Source organism: Bos taurus, chromosome 4 (assembly GCF_002263795.3).
Source record: "Bos taurus isolate L1 Dominette 01449 registration number 42190680 breed Hereford chromosome 4, ARS-UCD2.0, whole genome shotgun sequence".
Taxonomy (NCBI): domain Eukaryota; kingdom Metazoa; phylum Chordata; class Mammalia; order Artiodactyla; family Bovidae; genus Bos; species Bos taurus.
In genome coordinates, this window is record NC_037331.1 from 96940084 (window position 1) to 96965075 (window position 24992).

A 24992-nucleotide genomic window follows, 5' to 3' on the forward strand; every position below is an offset into this window, starting at 1 on the left:
GCACCAAGATGGCGGCAGAAGGAGCTGGTGGGAAATACAGAAGCACAGTCAGCAAAAGCAAAGACCCCTCGGGGCTGCTCATCTCTGTGATCAGGTGAGGGAGGCAGGAGGCAGGGGCAGGGACAGGGGGCAGCGGCTCGATTTCCGCTTTGGAAGGGAGAAGGGTTAGCTGGGTTCCACCCTGCCGACCCCTCCCTTCCCTCCTTGCCTCCCCCCAGCCCCTCCCAAGGGCCCCCGCAGTTCTCACTTTTTCTCTGGGGTTGGGCCAGAGGGAGGAGCCTGGCCTCTCAGTGTTTATCTAATTTACTGCCAGAGCTTTCCACTAGGGTCCCCGGGCCCTAAAAGCACGGTCTTTGGGGTTTGGTAGAGAAAGCCAGGTGTGTTCACTTACTCATACATGTATTGATTGATTGTCTTCAGCATCGCTCACTGTGGAAGGCACCTTGTTCCCTGGACTTCTGGGTGTCAGGCCCTGACGTCCGGAGACCTCTGTCACGGATTGCAGATTTTGTTTTCACACGTTGAACACCTCCAACCACCTGTGCATGGATGGCTCAGCCTCAAATACGAGAGCCTGTCGTGAGCTGGTTAGAAGAGCTGTGGATTTGAAGGCACACATCCGTGCTGATTTTTGTTCTGCCTTCGTGTTCCGATCTAGTCTTTAAAAAGCAAAACAAATTTCAAGTTATCCTCTTTGCATATCATTTTCCCAGACTGTATATGGTGGGGGTAGAAGTAGTCGACCTTCTAGGGGCCACTTTTTCTTAAAGTAAATTCTAGTAAGGGTGGATAATTCATTCAAATTCAGCTAAGGATGATACAGGGAGTGGTTAAAAGCAAGCTGAACAAAATGTATTACGACACGTTATGCTGTTAGCATATGAATTTCAACCCATGTATTTTTAATAAAATGAAACATCTCCCTCCCCCTTTCCCCCACCTATGCTAAACTTTAGGTTAAGTTTTGGAGGGCTTCTGATGACCTTTTAAAAACCTAGGCTCAACAGTATCTGGTAGTTAGTAGGCATTTGAATGAATGAACAGATCTAAATTTTAAAACAGCCCACCCACTCATGGACTGATAAAGACCCATCTCAAGGGTATTTAGGCCTCTCTGAAAGTAAGATTGTGACATATGAAATCATTATTACTAAATTTTCTTTAGGATTAAGAGGATAATTCTTCTCTGTATGGAAATATGTAATATACTTGGTAGGTCATACAGAGAAAATGCAGTTTTCTTGTGGACTCAGTCTTGCCAAGACAAAACACAAGTAGTATAAATGTTTATCATGATACTAAAACTCCAAGTAGAATATTTTTAATTTCCCAGCTTTACTCCTGTGGAACTATAATACATGAATTTATTTGGATTCCTTTTTGAGCTTGTTCATTTATTTATTTTTGCTTTATAGTCAACATTCATATAAACAGTACAAGTTTAGTGTCAGTGTGTTGTACAGAGCCTGGCACTTACTATGTAGTTAGTAAATATTTGTTCAATGAATGAGTGAATGCCCCGAGTTTTGCAAACATGAATTTGACATGATGGTATCCTTGAGAGTATAGACTACTTGAGGGATAAAATATGTAAGTAACAATGTGACATAAGGCTAGATGAGACAGATGAAATGTGCTGGCAATCTAGGAGAAGGAGCAGTTATTTTCAACAAAAGTAGAGTCGGGATTAGGGAAGATAGCAGTATATACAAATGTACCTGCTCAGTTATGTATTTATGATTTTGTAGTCTTTGTTCATTTGTTTTTTTTTTTTTTTTTTGTATATAAGTTTTCTTAAAGGTCATTTAAATTTACCCAAAATGTCCTATATTTGAAAAAACCTTTATATCAAACTAAAGCTTTTTTTTTTTAACTGATACTGATTGGAAACATATGTTGCCTTTGGTCGACTGTGCCTATATGTTCTTCAGGGGGAATATCCTGCTGGGTGTTCTGAGATATGATTTGGTGGCTCGTTTCTCTCTGTTACCTTCACATTACCACTGTGATTTGGACCTGCACATTTTTACTCTGACTTCTGTTGTATATTGTTAACTCATTTTTTCTTCCATATCCTTGGCCACCTCAGATCACTTGAATAACATTTTTACTTTATTATAATCTATTACCAGCATGCTATATTGGAGTATCCAGATCTAGCATCCTGGGCGAGGTTAGTAAGGATTGGGGTTCATGGTTACTTAGGACCTTAAGACTAGATGTTATTGGTCTCAGAGTATTTCAACATTTCTCTGAGTCACAGGAAAATTTTGGTGTTGGAGTGAAAATTTGGGTGTTGCTAATTCCTTGTTTCCTCCCTGATGTGCTCTGAAAACAGCCAGTGGTTTCCATTTCATAAATAATAGCAGTGAATGAGAGGAAAATGGTAGTTTTACTTTGGTATTTGGGATGCGGGAGTTTCGGGGGCGTAATTGAGGGAAGAATGCAAAGAGGAAAGTAGTTGATAAGAGAGTAGCTCTTAAAAGTTCTCATCACGAGGAAAGATCTGTGGTGATGGATGCTAACGTATTGGGATAATCATTTTGCAATATACGTATATCTCAAATCATTATGTTGTGTACCTTAAATAATTACAATGTTGTATGTCATATATATCAATATAATGGGAATAAAAAGAATGGAGGATTCATATGTCTTGTTAGTAGATTGTTCTGTGACTCTGAAGTTGCTGCTTTGTCTATTTGTTCAATTTGTATTCTTCCTGTTACTTTTCTTGCAACATTGCATTCATGATTGTAAATTCCTCACATGAAACTTTGATTACCTCCTCTTATCCTTAACCTCTTTTCCAATTCTCTCTTAAAGACTGTAGCTTTCCTGGTTGCTTTGGCAACAAGCCTCAGAAAGGAAAACCATTTTAGATTCAGGTTTATAAAATCTGAACATCCCTGAAGATGTCTCTGGTACATGCGAGTTCTCTTGCAGGCTTCCTTGGACCTGTCAGGTTGTCACAAAATAAATGGCTTGTGAGTGATAGAGTCCATTGTCCTTTGAAGAGTTTGATTAGTTTAGCTTTATCTTTTTCTATCAATGAGCAGTTGTTTTCCTTTTTTGAATAGTGAATGTTAAAAATTCTCCTTTAGTTCTCTGATATGTAAAAAGTGTCATTTCTGTGCTCCATTATGTATTAATATTAGCATAGCACTTTATATTCTCATACTATTCCTATTAGTTGGAACACCACTTATTGTTAGAAGCATCTTTTAACTGGAAAAAGACTGTAGGTGGATGAGGCTTTGACCTGAGGACAGTGTCAGAGGACACATGGGGATACCCAGCCTCATCACTATTTGCAGCCATGAAAGAAAAGTGAAGTCGCTCAGTCGTGTCCGACTCTGCGACCCCATGGACTGTAGCCTACCAGGCTCCTCTGTCCATGGGATTTACCAAGTAATTAAATGGTGACTATTTTGCTAGTGTGATAGTGCATCACTTTAAGGCATTTAAAAGTCAAAATGATGTAAAAAAATATAGTGTAATTGTAATGGAGGGGTTACATTTGGTGGATGGGTTATTTAAGTGCTTTGAGACTCATAAGTGCAGTTCTTAACCATTTGCAAAATACTGAATAAAGCCATTTCAGGACGGCCGGATAATTCAGAGTGGACTCGGGTTTAACAAAAGAGGTGGTTCTTTCGTGAGGTGGGACTTTGATGAGACATAGTGTTTAGGATTGATTTTGGAAGCTGCTGTTAACCACAGCTTTTGGTTTTAAGTCTTGCCCCTGACCCTTTAAAATGAAAGTAATCCGGTGGACCTGATCACCTGCTGATGTATAATTTGGACAGTTTTACGGACACACGCAGACACAGCATTTCCTACTTTTCTATTGATCTTTTCCCCCTAACCTTTTGCTTGGTGTGAAGTTGGGGCAGGCAGCCTTTCTAAACGGGAAATAAGCAAGATGGCATTTTGGAGATGCTATTTTATTTTTGTGAGGTCTTGTCAGATTTTTAATTGGGAAATGTGTCTACCACTTACTGTTAGGTGATTTACTTCCCAATTAAGTGTTGACTCTTCTCTTTATAAGTTGGCCTTTAATAGCTGGCTTAATTGGGAAGACAAACTTCAGCTGTGACTGGAGGAGACCTCCTTGAAACCTCAGAGCAGAGCTTTTGTGGACAGACACTGCTTACAGATGGCAAGGAGGTCTGAAGGCAGTAAGAGGAGCACATTGTCATCAACTTTTATGTCTTCACAGAAGTTGGAATTCCAGAAACTTAGAAAATCGTTTATTGTAGACGCCTGTTAAAGCCCCTTCCTCTTCAGAGTATTTTGGTCAGCCCTGTATTTAATTCAAAGTACACTTTGTTGCAGGAGTCCACGTTTTGGTTTAGAGCTTTGAACAAACAGCTTTGAGGTCCATGACACAAATTGTGGCAGGAAAGGCCATTGGAGCAGAGTCCTGGAGATTGTCGGCTTCACTGTGGCTCAGCGGTAAAGAATCCGCCTGCAATGCCGGGAGACCTGGGTTTGATCCTTGGGTTGGGAAGATCCCCTGGAGGAGGGCTTGGCAATCCACTCCAGTATTCTTGAGCTTCCCTGGTGTCTCAGATGGTAAAGAATCCATCGGCAATGTGGAAGACCTAGATTCGATCCCTGGGTTTTGAAGATCCCCTGGAGGAGGATCTTCCTGGAGTGGAGGCAACCCACTCCAGTATTCTTGCCTGGAAAATCCTGTGGACAGAGGAGCCTGGCGGGTCACAGTCCATTTGGTCACAAGAGTCGGACACCGCTGAGCAACTACACCACCACCACCACCCTTCTCCAACCTCCTCTCCCATCCAGGCTGTTTAATGTTGGGTGATATGATCAGCAAAAGTTTTTCTTCTTAGTAAAATCCAGCTGTCACTTGTTTCTTTCATGGATCATGTCTTTGATGTAGCTAAAAAGTCATTGCTGTACCCAAGGTCATCTCAGTTTTCTTCTTTGCTAACTTCTAGGTGTTTGATATTTAGATCTCATATTCATTTTGAGTTAATTTTTGTGAAAGCTATAAGATCTCTGTCTAGACTGATTTTTGTGGTCAATGTTCAGTTCTCACACCATTTGTTGAAAAGACGATCTTCTCCATTGTTGTATATATGTGAGGTCTTCACCAACATTCTGTGCTTTCTGTTCTCTTTTTATGCCTGCTTGTCATCACAACTTTTCCCATTTTCTTTTATAAAAATTGTATCACACAAACTTGTTAAAAAAAAATAATCAAAGAGAAACATCGTCTAAAACTCCCGTTTCTCAAAATACTGTTTTTGTTTTTAAGGTTTTCATGTAGATCCTGTCCATGTACATAGTTGTAGTTATAACAAAGTTAACGTATTTTTAGCATAACAAAAATGATATTATATCTTTGTAATTGTATAAATATTTAACTGGGGGGATTAAAAATATAGAAAATGATAGAGACATATAAATTACTCATATTCTCTTCACCTAGAATTAACCATTGTTAATAAATTTTCTTTAAGCTTTTAAAAATCATTGCACTGTTATAAAAATGGTATGTATTCATTATAAAGTAATCAAACAATGGAAATGCAGAAAACTGCAGATGAAAGTAAAAAAATATGAGTCCAAACTTTATTTTCCTTAAGTTACCATCACTAGTATTAGCTGAACCTAATTTCAGATCTCTCTCTGTCTCTCCCTTTCTCTGTGTGTCTCTCTGTATTAAATGTTGGATGGATAGATAGAAATAGTGTAAAAAAAAAATGAGTATGATATCATACTCTATGTGTTAAACTTATAACTTTATTGTCTCCATTTTTAGGGTATATATATAGCAAAGTGCACACATATTAAGTATATGACAATTTTTGCTTTTGTAACCACTACCCATGTCAAGATAGACACTCCCGGCATCCTTGTTAATTCTTTTTCCAGTTCAGTTTTTTTGTAAGGATACCCTGTTGTTCCCAACACCACTTGTTTAAAAGACTGTTCTTTTTCCCCTGAATTTCTTTTGTACCTTTATCGAAAATCGGGTGGCCAGTGTGGATCTATTTTTTGACCCTCTAGTCTGTTTATCTTAATAACAATGCTGCACGGTCTTGATTTCTGCCTTTGTAAGTCTTGGAGACAGGCAACATAAGCTTTCCAGCTCTCTTCTACTTTTCCAAAGTTAATTTTGGCCCTTCTAGGTTCTTTGCATTTCCATGTCCATTTTAGAATTAGCCAATCAATTTCTAAAATAAACCCACTGGGATTTTGGTTAGGATTTCTTTGAATGTCCTGATTCATATGGGAGAATTGACATCTCAACAGTATGTCTTCTGATCCATAAACAGTATTATCTCTCTTCACTCAATTCCTCCCAGCAGTTTCTTTGTAGATTTCAAGTGTAAGTCCACGTGTTGTCTGTCATACTTACCTCTAAGTAGTTTAAGACACTTCCTATTGTCCCACAGCTCCCTGAATACTGATGCTGTCTTTCTCTCTTTTTAATTTTTGGTCTTTTTTTCCCTAGGTGGGTTTCTTTCTTTCTTTTTTTTTTTTTGGATATGGTTTCTGTTGCTGTGTGTTAAACTTCATTAATCTTTTCTGCAATTCCCATTCTGCTGTTAATTCCATGTAATGCAATTTTTATTAGATTGTGGTTTTGCTCTTTCAGAGATTTAATTTGGGTCTTTTAAAAAAATATTTTCAGTCTTTCCTGTAGTTTCTTGAACGTACGGAATGCAGGTAACTCTTTAAGTGTTCTTGTACACTAATTTTATCATGTCATCATTTTGGGATTCGTTTCAGTTGATTAATCTCCCCTCCCCCCACAGGCCTTGCACTTCTTGGATGCTAGACTCTGTGATTTTTACCTTGTTATGTACTCAATTTGGGTATCTTTGTTTTCCCATAAGTACTCTTGACTATTGTTTTCTGGGATGTGGTTAACTTACTCAGAAACAGTGTAGCCCTTTGAGGCCCTGTTTTAAATTTTGCTAATTGGCTTCCCCCTGTGGTTCAGCAGTAAAGAATCCGCCTGCAGTGCAGGAGCCAGGGGTTCAATCCCCGGGTGGGGAAGATCCCCTAGAGAAGGAAATGGCAGCCCGCTCCAGTATTCTTGCCTGGGAAATCCCATGGACAGAGGAGCCTGGTGGACTCCAGTCCATGGGGTTGCAAGAGTCAGACGCGACTCAGCGAGTAGACAACAATCAGGAGTCAAGCAGCGTTTAGTTGAGGGCGGTTTTATCTCAGACTGTGGCAGAATCCTTCTTAGTGCTCCACCTCGTGCTCTGTGAGTGGTGAGATTTTCACTCTGGCTGTGTGTGATTTCAGATCATTGTTCTCGCAAGTGCTTTCAGGTGGTTCTTATTGTGGCCTTGAGTAGTTTTCTACCACACGTGCTTGGGGGAAGACTCTAGGAAGCTTCTCCACAGATCTCCAGGGTGCTCTGGTTAGCTCTGTCTTCTCCAGGACTCTGCTCAGCAAACTCCAGCAGCTTTCATGTCCAAGTTTGAAATCTTTTGTTTGCTGTTATAGATGGGAGGGTAGATCTGTTTCCTATGATTTCATCCAGTCCTGGAGCAGAAGTCTATCAGTGCTTCATATTTAAAAAAAAAAAATCTCAAAAGGTTAATTTTCCTGGGTCCAAATTTTGGGTTGCCTATGCTCAAAGAGGAAGCATAAGATGCTCTAAAAAAAGTTGTAGCCTGAAAGTGAACTAGGTACCTCAGCACTGATGGTCTTAATGATTTTGTAGTATTTTGTGGAGTGTTTAGTTAAAATTAACTTCATATAGTTCTTTTTCAGGAGCTTTTCCTTCAGAACTCTTAGAAATGCCTTGGAACTAGTTTGTATCTGTTTATATATTTATGTTTTAAAATATAGTTTTTTTATCTGATACCTGTGATGGTATTGTTTGTTAACCTGAGGTCTAGTGTGGCTGCTGCTGCTAAGTCGCTTCAGTCGTGTCCGACTCTGTGCGGCTCCATAGACGGCAGCCCACCAGGTTCCCCCGTCCCTGGGATTCTCCAGGCAAGAACACTGGAGTGGGTTGCCATTTCCTTCTCCAGTGCATGAAAGTGAAAAGTCAAAGTGAAGTCACTCGGTTGTCTCTGACTCTTAGCGATCCCATGGACTGCAGCCTACCAGGCTCCTCCATCCCTGGGATTTTCCAGGGAAGAGTACTGGAGTGGGGTGCCATTGCCTTCTCCGCTAGAGTGGCTAGTAAATGTGTTTTCTTTGGGCGGCATGGTACTTAGAATGTTTCTGTTGGTGGTTGGGTTTTGTTTGCACTGGGGTGTTTCAGCTTGTGCTGGCGTTTTTCAGTTTGCAGTGGTGAGCTCTGCTCCCTCTGGTCTTATACTCTGCTGCTCCTTATGTTTTTGTTAACGGCTTTTTAGCTATGGAATGAGTTATGACCTTGGTCTTTATGGTAGCCAGTCCTTTGTGTTTTTCACCTTGAAAAACCAGGGACCCTCCATTGAACGGGAAGTTATAAGGGAAAATTGTGTATCATGTAACATGGTAAGAAATGTATTTCAAGATCCTTAGGAGAACCTTTGAACCTTTATTGACTTTTTAAAAAATTTTTATAAAGCCCTTTCAAAAAATACAGTGGCATGTAATTCAGGTGTTTTTTCCATTGGAAACTTGCTGTCTAAACTTACTATCGTTGCACTGAATATTACGAGAAGCATTGTTTTATACTCAGAATATCACTTAACAGCTTGTTAGGAATGCAGAATCTTCGGCACCGCCTGAACCACTTGACCCGAATCTGCTGTTTACAGGAGTCTCAGGTGAGTCCACTACTCATCAAAGTTTTGAGTAGCCCTTAAAGATGTAAGTTGGGAAAGTAGGATACAAGAAACCAGGTAGTGTTAACTTGTTTTTAGCTGAGATAATGGTATGGCTGTCTTTTGAAAAGTACTATTCTTAAGAGATACTTACCGAAATAAACCAGTAAAATATCATGACTAGGATTTGCTTCAAAATAATAAGAAAGTTAGAGCCAGTGAGGGTATAGACAAAACATGATGGGAATGTGCTGCTGATTGTTGAAGCTGAGTTTGATGAGTTCCTTAATTTCTGTTCGTGTTTGAAAATTTCTGTAAACATGCACATGTATGTGTATAATATATATGCTGGGGAGATGGAAGGTGGTGGGAATGACAAGGTTCTGTAGGTTAATAAATTGCAGAAATGCTACATAATATATTCATGTTCTGTTCACTCCGGCCCCACCCAAACACTCCCACCCAGAGTTACCTTGAACATTAACATATTAAAGTCTCCTGAAACTGAATGTGGTTATGAAACCTGCTTCAATTTGTGTAACCCAGGATTTCCAAACTAGCCTATCAGCATATAATATGTTAATATAAACATATACGTTAATATAGACAAAACACTATTTCTGAGGAATTCACGAGAAACTCCTCATTAGGAAATAGTCTACACATTTAAAATGATCAAATACTGTACTGCGTTGTAGTAACAAAGGCATTCCACTGGAGGTGAAAAATGAGATGACTGGAGATGATGCTTTAAGGATGTGATGCTTAAAATGGGAGTGGAAGAGAGGTGGAGTTTGGTTCACTAAGGGTGGGGGAGATTTTAAGTGGATTTTGTTAACGCTTGACTATTGTAGGCTTTGTTAAGAGCGATTCTACTTAATTTTGGTAATGGCCTTCTCTGTTGGGTACAAGTTGACTGCTTTTGGTCACCAGAAGTGTGGGTTATATAACCGAATTAATTGAAATACAAAAAACTTGATGCGTCGGGTGTGGTAATTGGCCCTAAGTGCTGTCTGAAGCAAGACACCCGTGAATTTTCAATTGACTTTAAAGCAGAAATTGTTTACTGTCACTTGATATGAAGTGAGTTTCTTTGGAGTGAATTAAGGGATGTTTTTATGCCTCAGAAAATTTTTTCAGAGGAACTTGTCATTGTGAATCTCCATCAGTCGGGGTGGGATTGTCTTGTATTTTGTGGGATCTAATAAAACATAATTAAGAAGTAGTTGCAGTGTCTAATTGAATATAATAAAATCCCATTTAAAAGTGTTACATTTGGTTATGCTTTGAGTGACTACGTCATGTCTTATGTATATAGTGATACACATCACATATATTTAATGTGTGATCTTTTTCTTTCTGCCAAAACTCAGAATTACGATGAGACTCTCTCATTTTCACAGTTCATTGGAAGCCTTGGTAGGACTATTCATCTTATCAAAGGATGCTGCCTCACATAACAGGCTTTGAAGATCAGTTTGAAACTTGTTTGGTTCAGGTTCATAGTCTTAGTAACCTCTCTTTCCACCACTTTCAGTTCAGTCGCTCAGTCGTGTCCAACTCTTTGAGACCCCATGAATTGCAGCACGCCAGGCCTCCCTGCCCATCACCAACTCCTGGAGTTCACTCAGACTCACGTTCATCGAGTCAGTGATGCCATCCAGACATCTCATCCTCTGTCGTCCCCTTCTCCCACCCCCAATCTGTCCCAGCATTAGAGTCTTTTCCAATGAGTCAACTCTTTGCATGAGGTGGCCAAAGTACTGGAGTTTCAGCTTTAGCATCATTCCTTCCAAAGAAATCCCAGGGCTGGTCTCCTTCAGAATGGACTGGTTGGATCTCCTTGCAGTCCAAGGGACTCTCAAGAGTCTTCTCCAACACCACAGTTCAAAAGCATCAATTCTTCGGCGCTCAGCCTTCTTCACAGTCCAACTCTCACATCCATACATGACCACAGGAAAAACCATAGCCTTGACTAGACGGACCTTTGTTGGCAAAGTAATGTCTCTGCTTTTGAATATGCTATCTAGGTTGGTCATAACTTTCCTTCCAAGGAGTAAGCGTCTGTTAATTTCATGGCTCCACCACTTTGCTGCTGCTGCTGCTGCTGCTGCTAAGTCGCTTCAGTGGTGTCCGACTCTGTGCGACCCCATAGACGGCAGCCCACCAGCCTCCCCCGCCCCTGGGATTCTTCAGGCAAGAACACTGGAGTGGGTTGCCGTTTCCTTCTCCAGTGCATGAAAGTGAAAAGTGAAAGTGAAGTTGCTCAGTTGTGTCCGACTCTTAGCGACCCCGTGGACTGCAGCCCACCAGGCTCCTCTGTCCATGGGATTTTCCAGGCAAGAGTACTGGAGTGGGGTGCCATTGCCTTCTCTGCTCCACCACTTTAGTTTGTACTTAATGTTACTCAGAACTGTACTGAGTGCCCTTCGTGACGTAACAGGTATATGTTACTTTCAGGCATGTCTCAGGTTGGCTGTTATTAATGTTATTTTCGAGGAAAAGAAAATCTGATTCACACTTTGAAATAAGGGCTGTGGTGGTGGTGGCTTAGTCACTAAGTCATGTGCTCTTTGCGACCCCATGGACTGTAGCCTGCCAGGCTCTTCTGTCCATGGGATTTCCCAGGCAAGAATATTGGAGTGGGCTGCCGTTTCCTTCTCCAGGGAATCTTCTTGACCCAGGGATCAAACTTATGTCTTCTGTATTGCAGGTGGTTTCCTGTATTGCAAGCGGATTCTTCACTGCTGAGCCACCAGGGAAGCCCTTGAAATAAGGGCCAAGTGGATCTAATAATGTTGCTTAATATCTTCTAGTTAAACGCATTTTAACTAGAAAAAAACAGTTCACAATTTCAAGAATCATGTCAGCTCTAGACTTTTTTTTTTCTTACATCGGGGCCAATAATAAAGAATATTATGTTCTAGAAAGATCAGGAAATTGTTTTCTTCCTGCTTGGAGTGAGGTTCAAAAATTAGTTCAGCCTTGAATATCTGAGAATTTACCAATTCTCAGTTTGGGGCTTATAAAATGTTAGAATGTTGTAAGGATGACTCCTTATTTTCTGCTCTTTCCATGATGCAATTTAAAAAATTCATAAGAATTGTCCTAATGAGAGAAGGCCGTACTGATGGAGGGATTCAGGTGCTTTGATGAGTGGGAAAAAAAAATGCAGGGGCTCAGTGACCTGTAGTGTGTCTACTGAGAGTCCCGTTGAGTACTTCCCAGAATGGGGATCACTGAAGAGGCTTGATTTTACTGTGGGTTTTGCTGTGTAGAACTGCTGGGTCCCGGTAAGTTATTTCTGGATATGTGGAGCCTTACTTGTAATTAGTTTTTCTGAGTTGCTTGGAGGGATTTCCATTAATTGTTCCGTGAATCTTTATTATTCCTGGAGGAGAGGTCACTGGATGCCGACAAGGAATGCCCTTAGTAGACAATTAAGCGTATTAACTGTTTTCAGAAAGCCTGACTTAATGCTAATTATACCGCAGGTGTCACCAAAATTCAGGTGTATGATGATAAATATTTCTTATAGCAGGTTAATTAATTCAGTTATCTGAGACTCGTATCAGGCAGCTGACTCTTCTCGTGGAAGAATCTGTGTTGCTGTGGTTAAGTGGGGGGTAACTGACAACATCTGCCTTGAGAGTTTACCCAAGCAGAATAACACAGCTTGTGTTTTACAGGGTGATGTACTTCTCTGCTCAGGCAGCTGTAACAAAATACCACAGACTGGGTAACTTGGGAGACTAGAATCTCCTAGTCTCTCTTCTAGGCGACTAGAAGTCTAAGATGATGGTACAGTCAGGGCTGGGTGACTGTTGAGGCCTCCTCTTGGCTGGGAGATGGTCACCTTCTCCTTGGGTCCTCAGATGGCCCTTCCTCTGTGAGTGCGTGGAGAGGGAGAGGGCTCTTTGGTGTCTCTTCCTCTCTTTATAAGGACACCAGTTCCATCCCATTAAGACCCTGCTCGTATGACCTGATGTAATCTTTATGACCTGCCTTCTAGGCCCTGCCTCCAAATGCAATTATGTTAGGGCTTCAGCATAATGAATTTGGTGGTGTGTGTGTGTGTATGTATGTGTCAGTGTCAGAATTCAGTCCATAGTATGTGGGACTCTGTGCACTCTTAGTTGTTAAAATATCCTAAAATGCTTTCAGAGTGACAATCTGGCAATCTTGAGAAGCAGGCAAGAGCCCTGGTCAGGCTAATTTTTTACAGTTGGTTTTCAACCTTACTACCTGCTTTTCTGTCTTACAATGTTTAATAGTCCCCTATTAGCCCTGTAATACCAAATACTCGTACTGTGGACTCTCTTCAGAGAATTACTGTCTGGTTAACTTGAACTATCAAAAGGCTTGCTGAAAGGCGGAAATTAATGAAACATAATTTGATTCACTTAGTCCTTTAAATTCCCTAAATTCTCTTCTTAGATGAAAATCGTTGGAAAGTTTATACTCTGGTCTATAGTCAGGGTCTTTGAAAAATCTGTTAGGTCTTAGTTGTGTTTTAATGTTACGTTTTTGGAGGAATGTGTAAGAAATGGCCATGTAAGATTTGTTACTGTTTCTAGAAGGTTGTTGACATTGTTCACTGTATTGTATAATGTCTCCTTGTTTTTTTTTTTTTTTAATTTAATTTTTTATTTTTAAACTTTACATAATTGTATTAGTTTTGCCAAATATCAAAATGAATCCACCACAGGTATACCTGTGTTCCCCATCCTGAACCCTCCTCCCTCCTCCCTCCCCATATCATCCCTCTGGGTCGTCCCAGTGCACTAGCCCCAAGCATCCAGTGTCGTGCATCGAACCTGGACTGGCATCTCGTTTCATACATGATATTTTACATGTTTCAATGCCATTCTCCCAAATCTTCCCACCCTCTCCCTCTCCCATAGAGTCCATAAGACTGTTCTATACATCAGTGTCTCTTTTGCTGTCTCATACACAGGGTTATTGTTAGCATCTTTCTAAATTCCATATATATGTGTTAGTATACTGTATTGGTGTTTTTCCTTCTGGCTTACTTCACTCTGTATAATAGGCTCCAGTTTCATCCACCTCATTAGAACTGATTCAAATGTATTCTTTTTAATGGCTGAGTAATACTCCATCATATATATGTACCATAGCTTTCTTATCCATTCATCTGCTGATGGGCATCTAGGTTGCTTCCATGTCCTGGCTATTATAAACAGTGCTGTGATGAACATTGGGGTACACGTGTCTCTTTCCCTTCTGGTTTCCTCAGTGTGTATGCCCAGCAGTGGGATTGCTGGATCATAAGGCAGTTCTATTTCCAGTTTTTTAAGGAATCTCCACACTGTTCTCCATAGTGGCTGTACTAGTTTGCTTTCCCACCAACATCCTTGTTTTAAATGAATTTTTTTGAAGAGTTTACTATTAAAGTTTGCTTCCTTGGAGGAACTGGAATCTGGCTTTTTAAGAATGAGAATTACTGGCTAGGTTTCCCTTTTTGCATCTGCTACTAGGAACCTCAAAGTTGAATTGGTGGCTCCATTTCATACACACTACATTTGTCCATATGACCTGCATAACTGTTTTACATTTATATGACGTTGTTCTACATGTCTTTAACTAGTTCCCCTTTCTCGTTTCTATTGTCCAGATTCTTGTAGTAACCATCTCAGATCTTTTTTGGAAAGAAGTGGAATAGAATTGACATGAAACTTGAAAGTGATTATTGTTACTGATTATTTACCATTAGCTGTTGTTTGAAAGTTGCCTTGGTGCTAACTCCCAGGTGACTTGAGAGAACACTTTGGCGTAAGAGCCTGAAAAGCTGTCCTGATCTGGCTCCCAGCCTCCTCCCTGACCTTGTCTCATATCACTTCCTCGCTTCTCTGAAGCTACATTGACTTCTTGGCCATTCCTCATTCCTTTAACAGGCCAACCATGTCCTACTTCAGGATCTGTGCATCTACTGTGGTCTCTGGAATCAGTGTTCCCAGGTAGTTAACGTCTGCTCACTGCCGCCTCCTCCCGCTGCCACCCCCCCCACAGTTTTCTAGAAAGGTCTGTTCAAATGCCATCTTTTTATTTTTTGATTAAAATTAAAAAAAAAATTAATTGAAGGATAATTGCTTTACAATATTATGTTCATTTCTGCTAAACATCAACATGAATCAGCCACAGGTATACATGTGTCCCCTCCCTCCCACCTCCCACTGCACCCCTCGAGGTTGTCGAGGAGCACCAGCTTTGGGCTCCCTGCATCATACAGCACGTTCCTGCTGGCTGTCTGTTTTACATCTGGTGATACATGTTTCCATGCTACTGTCAACTTGTCCCACCCTCTCCTTCCCGCACTGTCGAGTCTGTTATTTTTTTTTCCTAATTAAAAAATGTTTTTGTCGTCTTCCAGGTCTTCATTGCTTTGTGGGCTTTCCTCTAGTTGTGAAGCTGGGACTACTCTCTAGTTGCTGTGTTCAGGCTTCTCGTTGCGGTGGCGTCTCTTGCTGCTGAGCATGGACTCTGGGGTGCCAAGGCTTTGGTAGTTGGGGCTGCCGGGCTCTAGAGCACAGGCTCAGTCGTTGTGGTGCACAGGCTTAGCTGCTCTGTGGCATCTTTCCAGACCAGGGATCAAACCTGCGTCATCTGCATTAGCAGGTGGATTCCTCACCACTGAGCTACCCGGGAAGCCCCTCAAACGCCCTCTTGATCTGAGAGCCCATTCCGGCCTCCTTGTGTCAGAGTCTCCTCTATGCCCTGGCTTCCCTTTTCCGTAGCTGCTCCCGTGCTCTCCCGGCCTCCGTGGGCTGCCTGCTTTCCCCCACTAGACCAGACTGTGCGCTTCATGAGGGAGGGGCTGGTTATATTCACAGCTCTATCTTAAGCTGCTCAACAGCCTTGCCTGCTAAGTTGTGGGTGTGTCAGAGCTGTTTGTTCAGTTGACTGAATGGACTAAACAGGGTCAAGGTAACTCTTTTTGGCCCTTTCCTCCAGATTTCTGAACAGGCATTTCTTTGTGTGAGATAATCTAGCTTCAGTTGTTTCTTAAGGCAGGAAACGACCCTCCATGACCCATTCAGATCCTGCATTTTGCTGCTACTCATTATTTAGCTTTGCCTAAGCACTTAATGTGCCAGGCACCGTAAGAATACAGAGAAAAGGTCTGATCTCAGTTCATAAATATCCTCAGGCATTTTCCAGCAGGGGAAGCTTTAGGGGGTTGGGGCTAACAGTGTTGTGATTCACAAATGATTTATTTCATTGTTAATAATGTTTCCACCCACGCATTGAGGGCACTTTATATTTTACAAAGTGCATTCACACGCTTCTTCAATCCTCATGATAACGTGGTGGGGCAGGTTCTCTTATGATCCTGTCTGTCTGACAAGGAAAGAAACAGACCCAGACATGTTAAGTGACTTGCCCAAGGTCAAAGAGCTTCAAAGTTTCACAAGATGCCTCATGTTTGACATTTGGTCAGTGTAGTAAGACACTTCTGCTATGTTCCTGATGGTAGAATTCTAGATTTTTTTTGCACCCTCTTATTCTGTCTTTAGGCAATGGCACCCCACTCCAGTACTCTTGCCTGGAAAATCCCATGGATGGAGGAGCCTGGCAGGCTGCAGTCCATGAGGTGGCTAAGAGTCGGACACGGCTGAGCGACTTCACTTTCACTTTTCACTTTATGCATTGGAGAAGGAAATGGCAGCCCACTCCAGTGTTCTTGCCTGGAGAATCCCAGGGACGGCAGAGCCTGGTGGGTTGCCGTCTATGGGGTCGCACAGAGTCTGACACGACTGAAGCGACTTAGCAGCAGCAGCAGCAGCATTCTGTCTTTGACAGGAAGTTATTGTTTCTCTTGAGTGATGGGTTACCTTTGGGTGACTAACCCTATTTTCATAGACAGGCTTTTTCTTTTGTTTGATCTTTCTTTTTTTTTTTTTTTTTAAGAGTAATATTGACTTTTGTGTACTTCTCTTGTCTGGACACCATTACTCTATCAAGTCCAAAGTGAAAGCAAAATTGCTGCATAGAAGGAGCCAGTTATGGTGACTAGTTATTTTCCTTTCAAAACACTTGACTTAGCTACCCTGAGATACAGAAGCTGGTATCAAAAAGGAAGCTGGCAAACTTGGTTTTAGATCTCCAGTTATTTACCCTGGGTTTTTCTGCTTGTTTATAGGGCTTGCTTGGAGCTGATGGCTGTGAATTCACTAGAATCATTTAATGTACATGTTCCTTGTAGCTTAGTGTAGGTACCATGGTCCTTGAGGTCCACTGGGGAAATAAATTCCTTCCTGGGATTAATTAATAAATTCCTTCCTGGGATTAACTAGTCACGGCCAGTGATGTAATTCATCATGCAAATACCAGAGCTGTCTTAGTGAAAAATTCTTAGTGATCCAGAAATGCGTGTGTCCAGCTTAACTGAAATCTGTGCTTTTATGCTTCTCCATGGACTGGATAGCCCATGGGGTCACAAAGAGTTGGACATGACTGAGCGACTTTCATGAACTTAGCAATAGTTTGTAAAGCATAATGACTTTGAGAGAGAAATGGAAAAGTTCTGAAGAATGATTCCGTATCTTGAAAGCATCTTGGGATGGCAGCTTCAAGTAGTTTCTCCTCTGTTCCATGTCTTCTTTTAGGTCATGCTTTTTAAACCTGTCCAGATTCAAGACTGTTACTGTTAATACTAAAAAAGCTGCCGGATGCCCTCCTGACATCTCTTGGCTGTCCACCCCTCTCTCCACATGTGGACTGTAGCTCGATTAGGGTGCAGTCCTGCAGCCAGTGGCTGAAGCCAGGAAAGGGTAGGTTTCATAACATGTATAGTGGGAAGGCCATGGATTTTGACGTTACACTTTGCTTTCATTTCTGATGTTAGCTGTGTACATCTGTGCAAGTTACTTTACCTCTCTGTTCCTTTGATTCCTGATCTGTAAAAAGGTGGTGATACTGTCTCGTAGGACCACTTTGAGTGTTACCTTAAACTGTGTGTATAAAATAACCACTTCATTGTTTGTATAATCGATAACCAGTGATTTATATTCTGTGCCTCACCTTGATCTTCTTTACCCAAAATGGGGGGACCCAGGAAGTCATGTAAATTTGTGCTTTTAGTTTTCATATCTCCCAAGCAGAGGAAGAGTGAAAGCTGGATTGTCAGCAGTTACTGTCAAAGGGATCTTGGATCATTTTTGGACTCTATTTACAAAAATGCTATGTAGTTTTAGGTTACAGTGTTAGAAATAGAGTGCTCTAGTTTATGGGGTATAAAACCCCTTTCTGTTTGGACGGTCACGCTAGGAGTGTGTTGTGGCAGTTGTGAGTACCATGTCTTGAGAGGCAGGGTAGGGAACCTTCTAAGGACCAGACTATCCAGGTTTGAGGCCTGGCTCTGCAACTTAAAAGTTCTGTGCCTCAAACGCACAGCTCTGACTCCTCATATGTAAAAAGAGAACAGTGGGACCTACTTCGCAGGTGGTTGTCTGGAATAAGTTAGTGAACATAAACCACAGAGAGTAATGCAGCAAGTCCTGTGTGTGAGTGCCGCTCGTTTTCGAGGGGACCTCAGAAGAAAGTAAGAAGGCTGGTGGGCTTCCATGTTGTGGAAGAAATGGATTAAGAAACTGGAGCTGTTGAACGTGAGAAAGTATTAAAGAGTCCTTTACTGTTTAAGGAGAGACTTCATGAAAGAGGGAATAGACTTCTGTTACTGAAAAAGGAAGAATCACTAGGATCAGTGGGTAAAGAATCTGCCTGCAATGCAGGAGACCTGGCGTCTATCCCTGAGTTGGAAAGGTCCCCTGAAGAAGGAAATGGCAACCCATTCTAGTATTTTTTCCTGGAGAATCCCATGGACAGAGGAGCCTGGCGGGCTACAGTCCATGGGGTTGCAGAGTCCAACGCAACTGCACAAATAACACTTTGACTTTTTTCTCCCCCAGCATCAAGGGGTAGAAATTACAAAGGGGAGGATTTTATTTTAATGAAAGACCTTGTAAGAAGTAGAGCAGTTCAGAATCGCGGGGAGTGGGTTTGTGAGCGAGTGATTTTTTCTTCACCCAGAGGCTTATCAGGCCAAGGAGAGGTTCCTGACCTGGCTGGCAGGGTGAGCTCAATCACAAGCCTTCTCTTCCATCCTGCTCTCAGTTCAGGTCAAGTGACCCACTTCGGTAGGATAATCCCACACTGAAATTCGCTGGGTTTCAGTAGCATGTGTGGGGACTCTCTCCCTAGAATTAGTTTGCTCTTATGGTCTATCATTCATTCATTTTACAGATATTTATTGTGTGAGGTGTTGTATTTCTGGCCTCATTTTGTTGAAAACAGGTTGGAAATGAATCTTTGTTGATGGTCAACTATTGCTCGACACCATGCAGTCCCTGGAGGAACCCAATCAATTAAGTTTCATTTTTGTTGAGGGATAGTTCTGCTTGGGAAGGTTATGTTTCTGAGATTCTTGTGAGCAAAGTATGGGTGCCCTTTGTTTTAGACTCTCAAGGATGTTTGTTTGACTTGTTTAGAAGGTAGAGATAATCTTTCCCTCCAGAGCAAATGGCAGGCACATTTACTGTCTAGTGTGAAAAATTCAGAATTCTCTTCAGCGACTCAGCAGGCATCCATTTGGGCCCATCTTCCCACTGCCCATGGGACTCCGGGGCAAGGGATCTGCTACAAACATGCTGATGCTCTTGCTACTTGCTGTGCTATGACTAATGAAATCTCAGACTCTTCACAGTTTTTGACGTTGAGGAGGAGTAAAGTGAAAGGGAGGTCAGACCTCATTCCCAGAGCCTAATGATCCAGTATTTGGGGGTGAGGAAATTTGAACCTTTGTCTCTAAAGGATGCCCTTTCTATGACATTGTGGAAAACTGCCATTGCCTTTACTGCCGTTACTACTATTACAACAATGGCAGCCACCAACCTTTTTTATGGAGTGCTAGTGATATGCCACAGAGAAGGCAATGGCACCCCACTCCAGTACTCTTGCCTGGAAAATCCCATGGACGTAGGAGCCTGGTAGGCTGCAGTCCATGGGGTCGCTGAGGGTCGGACATGACTGAGCGACTTCACTTTCACTTTTCACTTTCATGCACTGGAGAAGGAAATGGCAACCCACTCCAGTGTTCTTGCCTGGAGAATCCCAGGGACGGGGGAGCCTGGTGGGCTGCCGTCTATGGGGTCGCACAGAGTCGGACACGACTGAAGTGACTTAGCAGCAGCAGCAGTGATATGCCAGGCCTTGTTTAATTTCATCCAATTCTCACCTGCAACCCTATAAGGAAGGTATACTTACTATCTCCATTTTATAGGTGGGCAAAAGGAGATACTGTGACCGAGGTCATGTGGGAAGCAGCGGTGGATTCCAACTCAAGCAGCTTGATTCCAGAGTAGCCCACAAATCTGTAAGAGATAGGAGCGTAATCTGGAAACAGACTGATGTGGGTTTTGAATTCCTGTACTACCCCTTAGGCTTCCTAGGTGGCGCAGTGGTGAAGAATCCACTTGCCATTGCAGGAGAGGCAAGAGGCTCGGGTGTGATCCCTGGGTCAGGAAGATGCTTTGGAGTACAAGATGCAACCCACTCCTGTATTCTTACCTGGGAAATTCCATGGAGAGAGGAGTCTGAAATTCCATGGGCTACAGTCCATGGGGTTGCAAAGAGTCAGACACGAGTGAGCCAGTGAGCATACACGCACACCCTAGCCCTTACCCTCACTGTGTGAGATGGGGCAAATTTACCGTTTTAAATCTCAGCTATGGCATCTGTGAAAAGGGAGAGGAAGCATGTTAACAGGACCCAGTCCTGTGGATTGAGCATACTTTCTATAAAATGTGCATCCTTCTAGATATTAGTGGCTATTATTATTGCTGCTTTCCTTTTCTCTAATTAAAAAACAAAGCACTTTAAGGAGTTCTGTGGCCATCCAGTGGTTAGGACTCTGCACGTCCAATCCAGGCGATGTGGGTTCAATGCCTGGTTGGGGAAGTAAGATTCCACATGCTTCAAGATCAAAAAACATAAAACAGAAGCAGTATTGTAACAATCAATAAAGACTTTAAAAATGGTGCACATAAAGAAACCCCAAAGCACAAACAAAACTTGAATGGTTTTGTCCTCTCAGAATGCTCTTATGCAAGAAATTTTTGACTAAAGGTGAATGCCATTCAGCCCAGTTTACATCTAGAGGATGAATTTCAGATGTGGGGGCAAAACATGGCACAGGCTATTTCCTTATACAGATATTTTCTCTGAAAATGAACATTGGAACCGAAACCCGCTTAGAGACCCAGTTTGCTCTCCTCTTCATTTCAGTAACCCTTTCGGTTTTCTGAATCGTTCCTGATGTGTGGTGATGTGTTACAGTGATAGCTGATGCCCAAGATAGCTGATGCTCAGCCCCGACATTTCCTTGGTGGTAGTTGTACTAGTAAATGTGAATAATGTCAAATGCTTGGCATGTTTCCTTCTGCAGATGGTGGGGAGGAAATCCTGCAAAGCCTTATAAAGATGGCAGACTGTAGTTTTGAAAAAAGTCTATGGCCGTTTGCTGTGAAAAGGGGGAACTAATAGTTAAATATCTAGGAACTCTTCCCTTTGGGACAGTTGATAAATTGAAGGCATTTTCTGATTGTGCTTTACTCTAGATTAACAGCCTGGAAGGTTTCAGATTTAAAGAGCAAAGTTATGTATCATACAAACAACATGATGACATGCTCAGCCACCCTGTACCCAAATATTGCAAGTAGTGTTGGTTGCTCTAGCTTTAAAACCAACCCCCACCCCCCCACCCCCAACCCCAAGGTCTCTACTCTGATGTACTTAATTAGCTAAATGCTTCTGTGCTGTTTTCTTCCTGGAAGTAGGCTTCGAGATAGTCTGGTGTAGGCTTACCAGTTGACAGAGGAGGACACAGGACCTGGCTTGGTAACGGCCTGCCTGCACGTCTTGGGCTCCCAATGTGTTGCCTTGGGTATATCCTGTACCGCTCCCCATCCAAGCGTCGCCTTTCCCTTCATTCCATTTCTGTCCCTCCTGTCCCCCCTTTCATGCTGGACATCATCTCTTGACATCCCTTAACACATTTACAAAATTCTTTTTAGAGGTTAGATTAGTATCAGACTGGCCTGCTGAATCTCCCTCTAAGTTGGAAGATAACGTTTTATATATTGTGTGACTCATGAATTAAGATCTTTTGCTCTAAATGACAGTTTGGAAAAGACCGTTTTACAGTAGTTTGCTTACACAAATCTGGAAGGGAATATGTGATTGATTTGCTGACAGACCATCTCCGAAAGCAGTTCTAATGATGGACTTTATAATTGATTGCATCCATCACAGAGAGCCTAAACTACCCCCTCCCTAAATTAAAAAAGATAAATGAAATAAAGTATGCTGAATGTATAAGCTGACAAATCTGAGGGAATTTAATGGAGCGAAATTACGGCAGCCAACAGATAAGAGAAAAAGATTTCTTTGTTACTGATTATAATACTAAATTAAAAAAAAATTACTCAAGAAGGATAATAGAGGAAACAAAGCTCTGTGGCCCATGTATCAAACTAAGTTATTGAAAGATTTTTAATAAGTGTATCTATCTCATTCACTGCTTATTGTTGATTCATATCAGTCTTGTTAGTGCTGTTGGAAGAATAGTAAATGCAGGGATGGTCTGGTAGTATAGCTGATACTATTGCTGTTGTAATGGATTTTTAGAATTACCATGACCTTATTTCTGGGTCGCTGGGGGCTCTGTACCAAATTCAGGCCATTTGAATGAACTGTTTGGAAGGCAGTTCCTCAGTGTAGAAGCAGTTTTACAGTAAGTATGCTTTTGGCTCTGTTATAAAAGACCAAGTGAAGGTGACATCAAGGAGTTCTGGGGCGAGGCTGCTGTGGGTTGGCCGCTTCAGTGGCCCGATGATGTGATGGCAGTAGCATGGTGTTCCTCTTGGCTTTTCCTCCCAGGATTATCACATGGCTAATGTCTGAATATCTGGGCTTTGTATAACGATACCCAGTGTTGGGAAGAGGAACCTGCTTCCTGTTAATCTGCTTGGAAGGAAACTACTCCTCGAAGTCCTTAGGTCTCATTGGTCAGACTTGTCACTGGTAAGGAACATGCACGTACTAGGGTTCATTCAAACAAATCGAGACGTGCCCCGGCTCTTACAGAGTTCACGCTGCCTGTTTCCTGATAATGCCCGGGGGAAAAGTGACGGGGAAGATTCCTTATCTAGAAAACATATAAATCCACTTACTAGGCTACTGGAATTTACCATGCAAATGTTTGATGTTTTCCCTTAGTAACTTGTTTCATTTCCTAGGTGCATGTGCTCTCACTGACTTAACTCTACTTGTTTCTACTTTCAGCTTTTAAGTTTGACTCAGCCTGATACATTCTGTCTTGAACAGGACCCTGTCTACCAGTGATGACGTTGAAGACAGAGAAAACGAGAAGGGGCGCCTCGAAGAAGCCTATGAGAGGTGTGACCGTGACCTGGATGAACTCATTGTACAGCACTACACAGAACTGACGACGGCCATCCGCACGTACCAGAGCATCACAGAGCGCATCACCAACTCCCGAAACAAAATAAAGCAGGTACGGCTCCATCCCTCTGATGGCCACGACTAGTGCATCTTCCATTGGTCCAGGTGTTGCAGTGGGGTTAATGACCTTAACAAGTGATTCAGGTTTTTTTTAGCCCACGCTGCAGAGGATCACAGAGGGCAGCTGGCCTTGCTTCTTTTCTCCCCTAAATCTGACCCTTGGCTTCTGCCAGGATTTTTGAGAAAGCCTGAAAAGGGAGCTGTTCTAAGACACTAGGGCCTTTTACTGTTGGAGGCTCTCGTTTTAATGCATCAGATGTAGTCACACATTGTGTGTATTGCTGTAGCAGTCGAAAATGTAAAAAACATTTGGTTTTGAGTGTGTTGCCCCATTTGAAGTCGGTTGTGATTTTCTCCACAGTCATTGTACCTTGTTGGTAGTTTTTGAGAAAATCTAACTCACAAATTATTTAAATATATAATAAAGTATTTATGAATACTGAAATTCTTGAATATTTTTCAGTAGTGACAAGCATGTCTTTTCATTTTGTAGTTGTCTTCCGTATTTTGGAGCTGTTCTTCTTTCGCTTTTTCTTTCTCACTTCTCTCTTCCTCTCCTTCCTCCTTTACTCTCTCCACCCTTCCCTCCTCCCCATCCCGCCCCCCTTCTCTTCTGTGATTGGTCTTTGAAAATCTTTTGGTTCCCATGTACCACATCTTTGCTTCCTAAAGAATAAAGTGGGTTCATAAGGAGTGTTTTTATATTTGGCCAAAGGATGAATTGATCAAATAAAGGTTGTGTACTGTTACATCATAGTTACATGGTTCTTGGCTATGTATTTCAAAGGTTACTTCTTTAATACCTTGTATGACAGCTCTCTGATAAATAACAATTGCTACCACTTACTGAGCACTGATTCTTTGCCTGGCAGAATTATGTCTGTTCCTCAGTCCTCAGATTTAGGGTCTGCACTCTGGTCTTCTTGCTCTGAGGTCCTTGAATTCTGGTTTTCAGACATCTTTTAAGCAGTACCCTTCCCTGCTCCCCCCACTCCCCCAGTTCTTCGCAAATGAGATTTTGCAGAATCTCAGCATCCCAGTCGCCTCTTGTTTGGTACTGGGGTGAGAGACGCGGAGCCTGATGCTGGGTCCCATCCTTAGCACTCAGCTGCTGACTCCCAAGCAGCTCTGTGGCCAGAGGGCTGCGTGAACCGTGTGAAGATTAGCACTGCCCTGTGCAATTTTATTGGTTCGAGAATTCTCTGGATGTACCTGCCCAGGATGGCTGTGCTTCCGATCTTCTCACATGTTTTCTTTCCTGCCTTCTAGACCTTATATTATGATGTGTAAGCAGGTATCGAAATGATTCTTCTCAGAATGCTGTTATATATGAGTTTCAGCCTTGAGTCCAGTTCCACAATCAGTAGGCTCTTAACATTTTTTGAAGCAATATGCTGACCTCTCTACATTTTAAAATTAACTGGGCATTTTCAAGAGGAATACTGTAATTCTTAGCTTTGACAAGTGGCGAGTTCATCCCATGGATTTATCTGTGCAACTAGGTAAAGCAATAGATCAGTCGCCCTAGATTTAAAGCGAACTGTAGTCTATTTTGACCCAGTATACTGAACTCAAGCGGGGTCAGAGAGTGAATGTATAGAGCTGCCGGCCTGCCGGCTTTGCCTCTGGTAATCACAG

The 24992-nt window shown here is 42.0% G+C and overlaps 1 protein-coding gene across 6 annotated transcripts in view; it reads left to right on the forward strand.

Moving 5' to 3' along the window:
• The window catches only part of EXOC4 (exocyst complex component 4), an 806015-nt gene continuing 781023 nt past the window's right edge, over positions 1–24992 (forward strand). For 5 of the 6 annotated variants that reach the window (XR_009494158.1, XM_024990789.2, XM_059885681.1 and 2 more), the window contains exons 1-2: positions 1–94; positions 23157–23346. Coding sequence is in view for 5 of the 6 variants with exons in the window: in XM_024990789.2 (XP_024846557.1) it covers positions 9–94; positions 23157–23346 (276 nt within the window). In the remaining variant the exon portion in view is untranslated. The remainder of the gene's footprint in view (positions 95–23156; positions 23347–24992) is intronic. The other variant, NM_001102207.1, reaches the window with a different exon arrangement.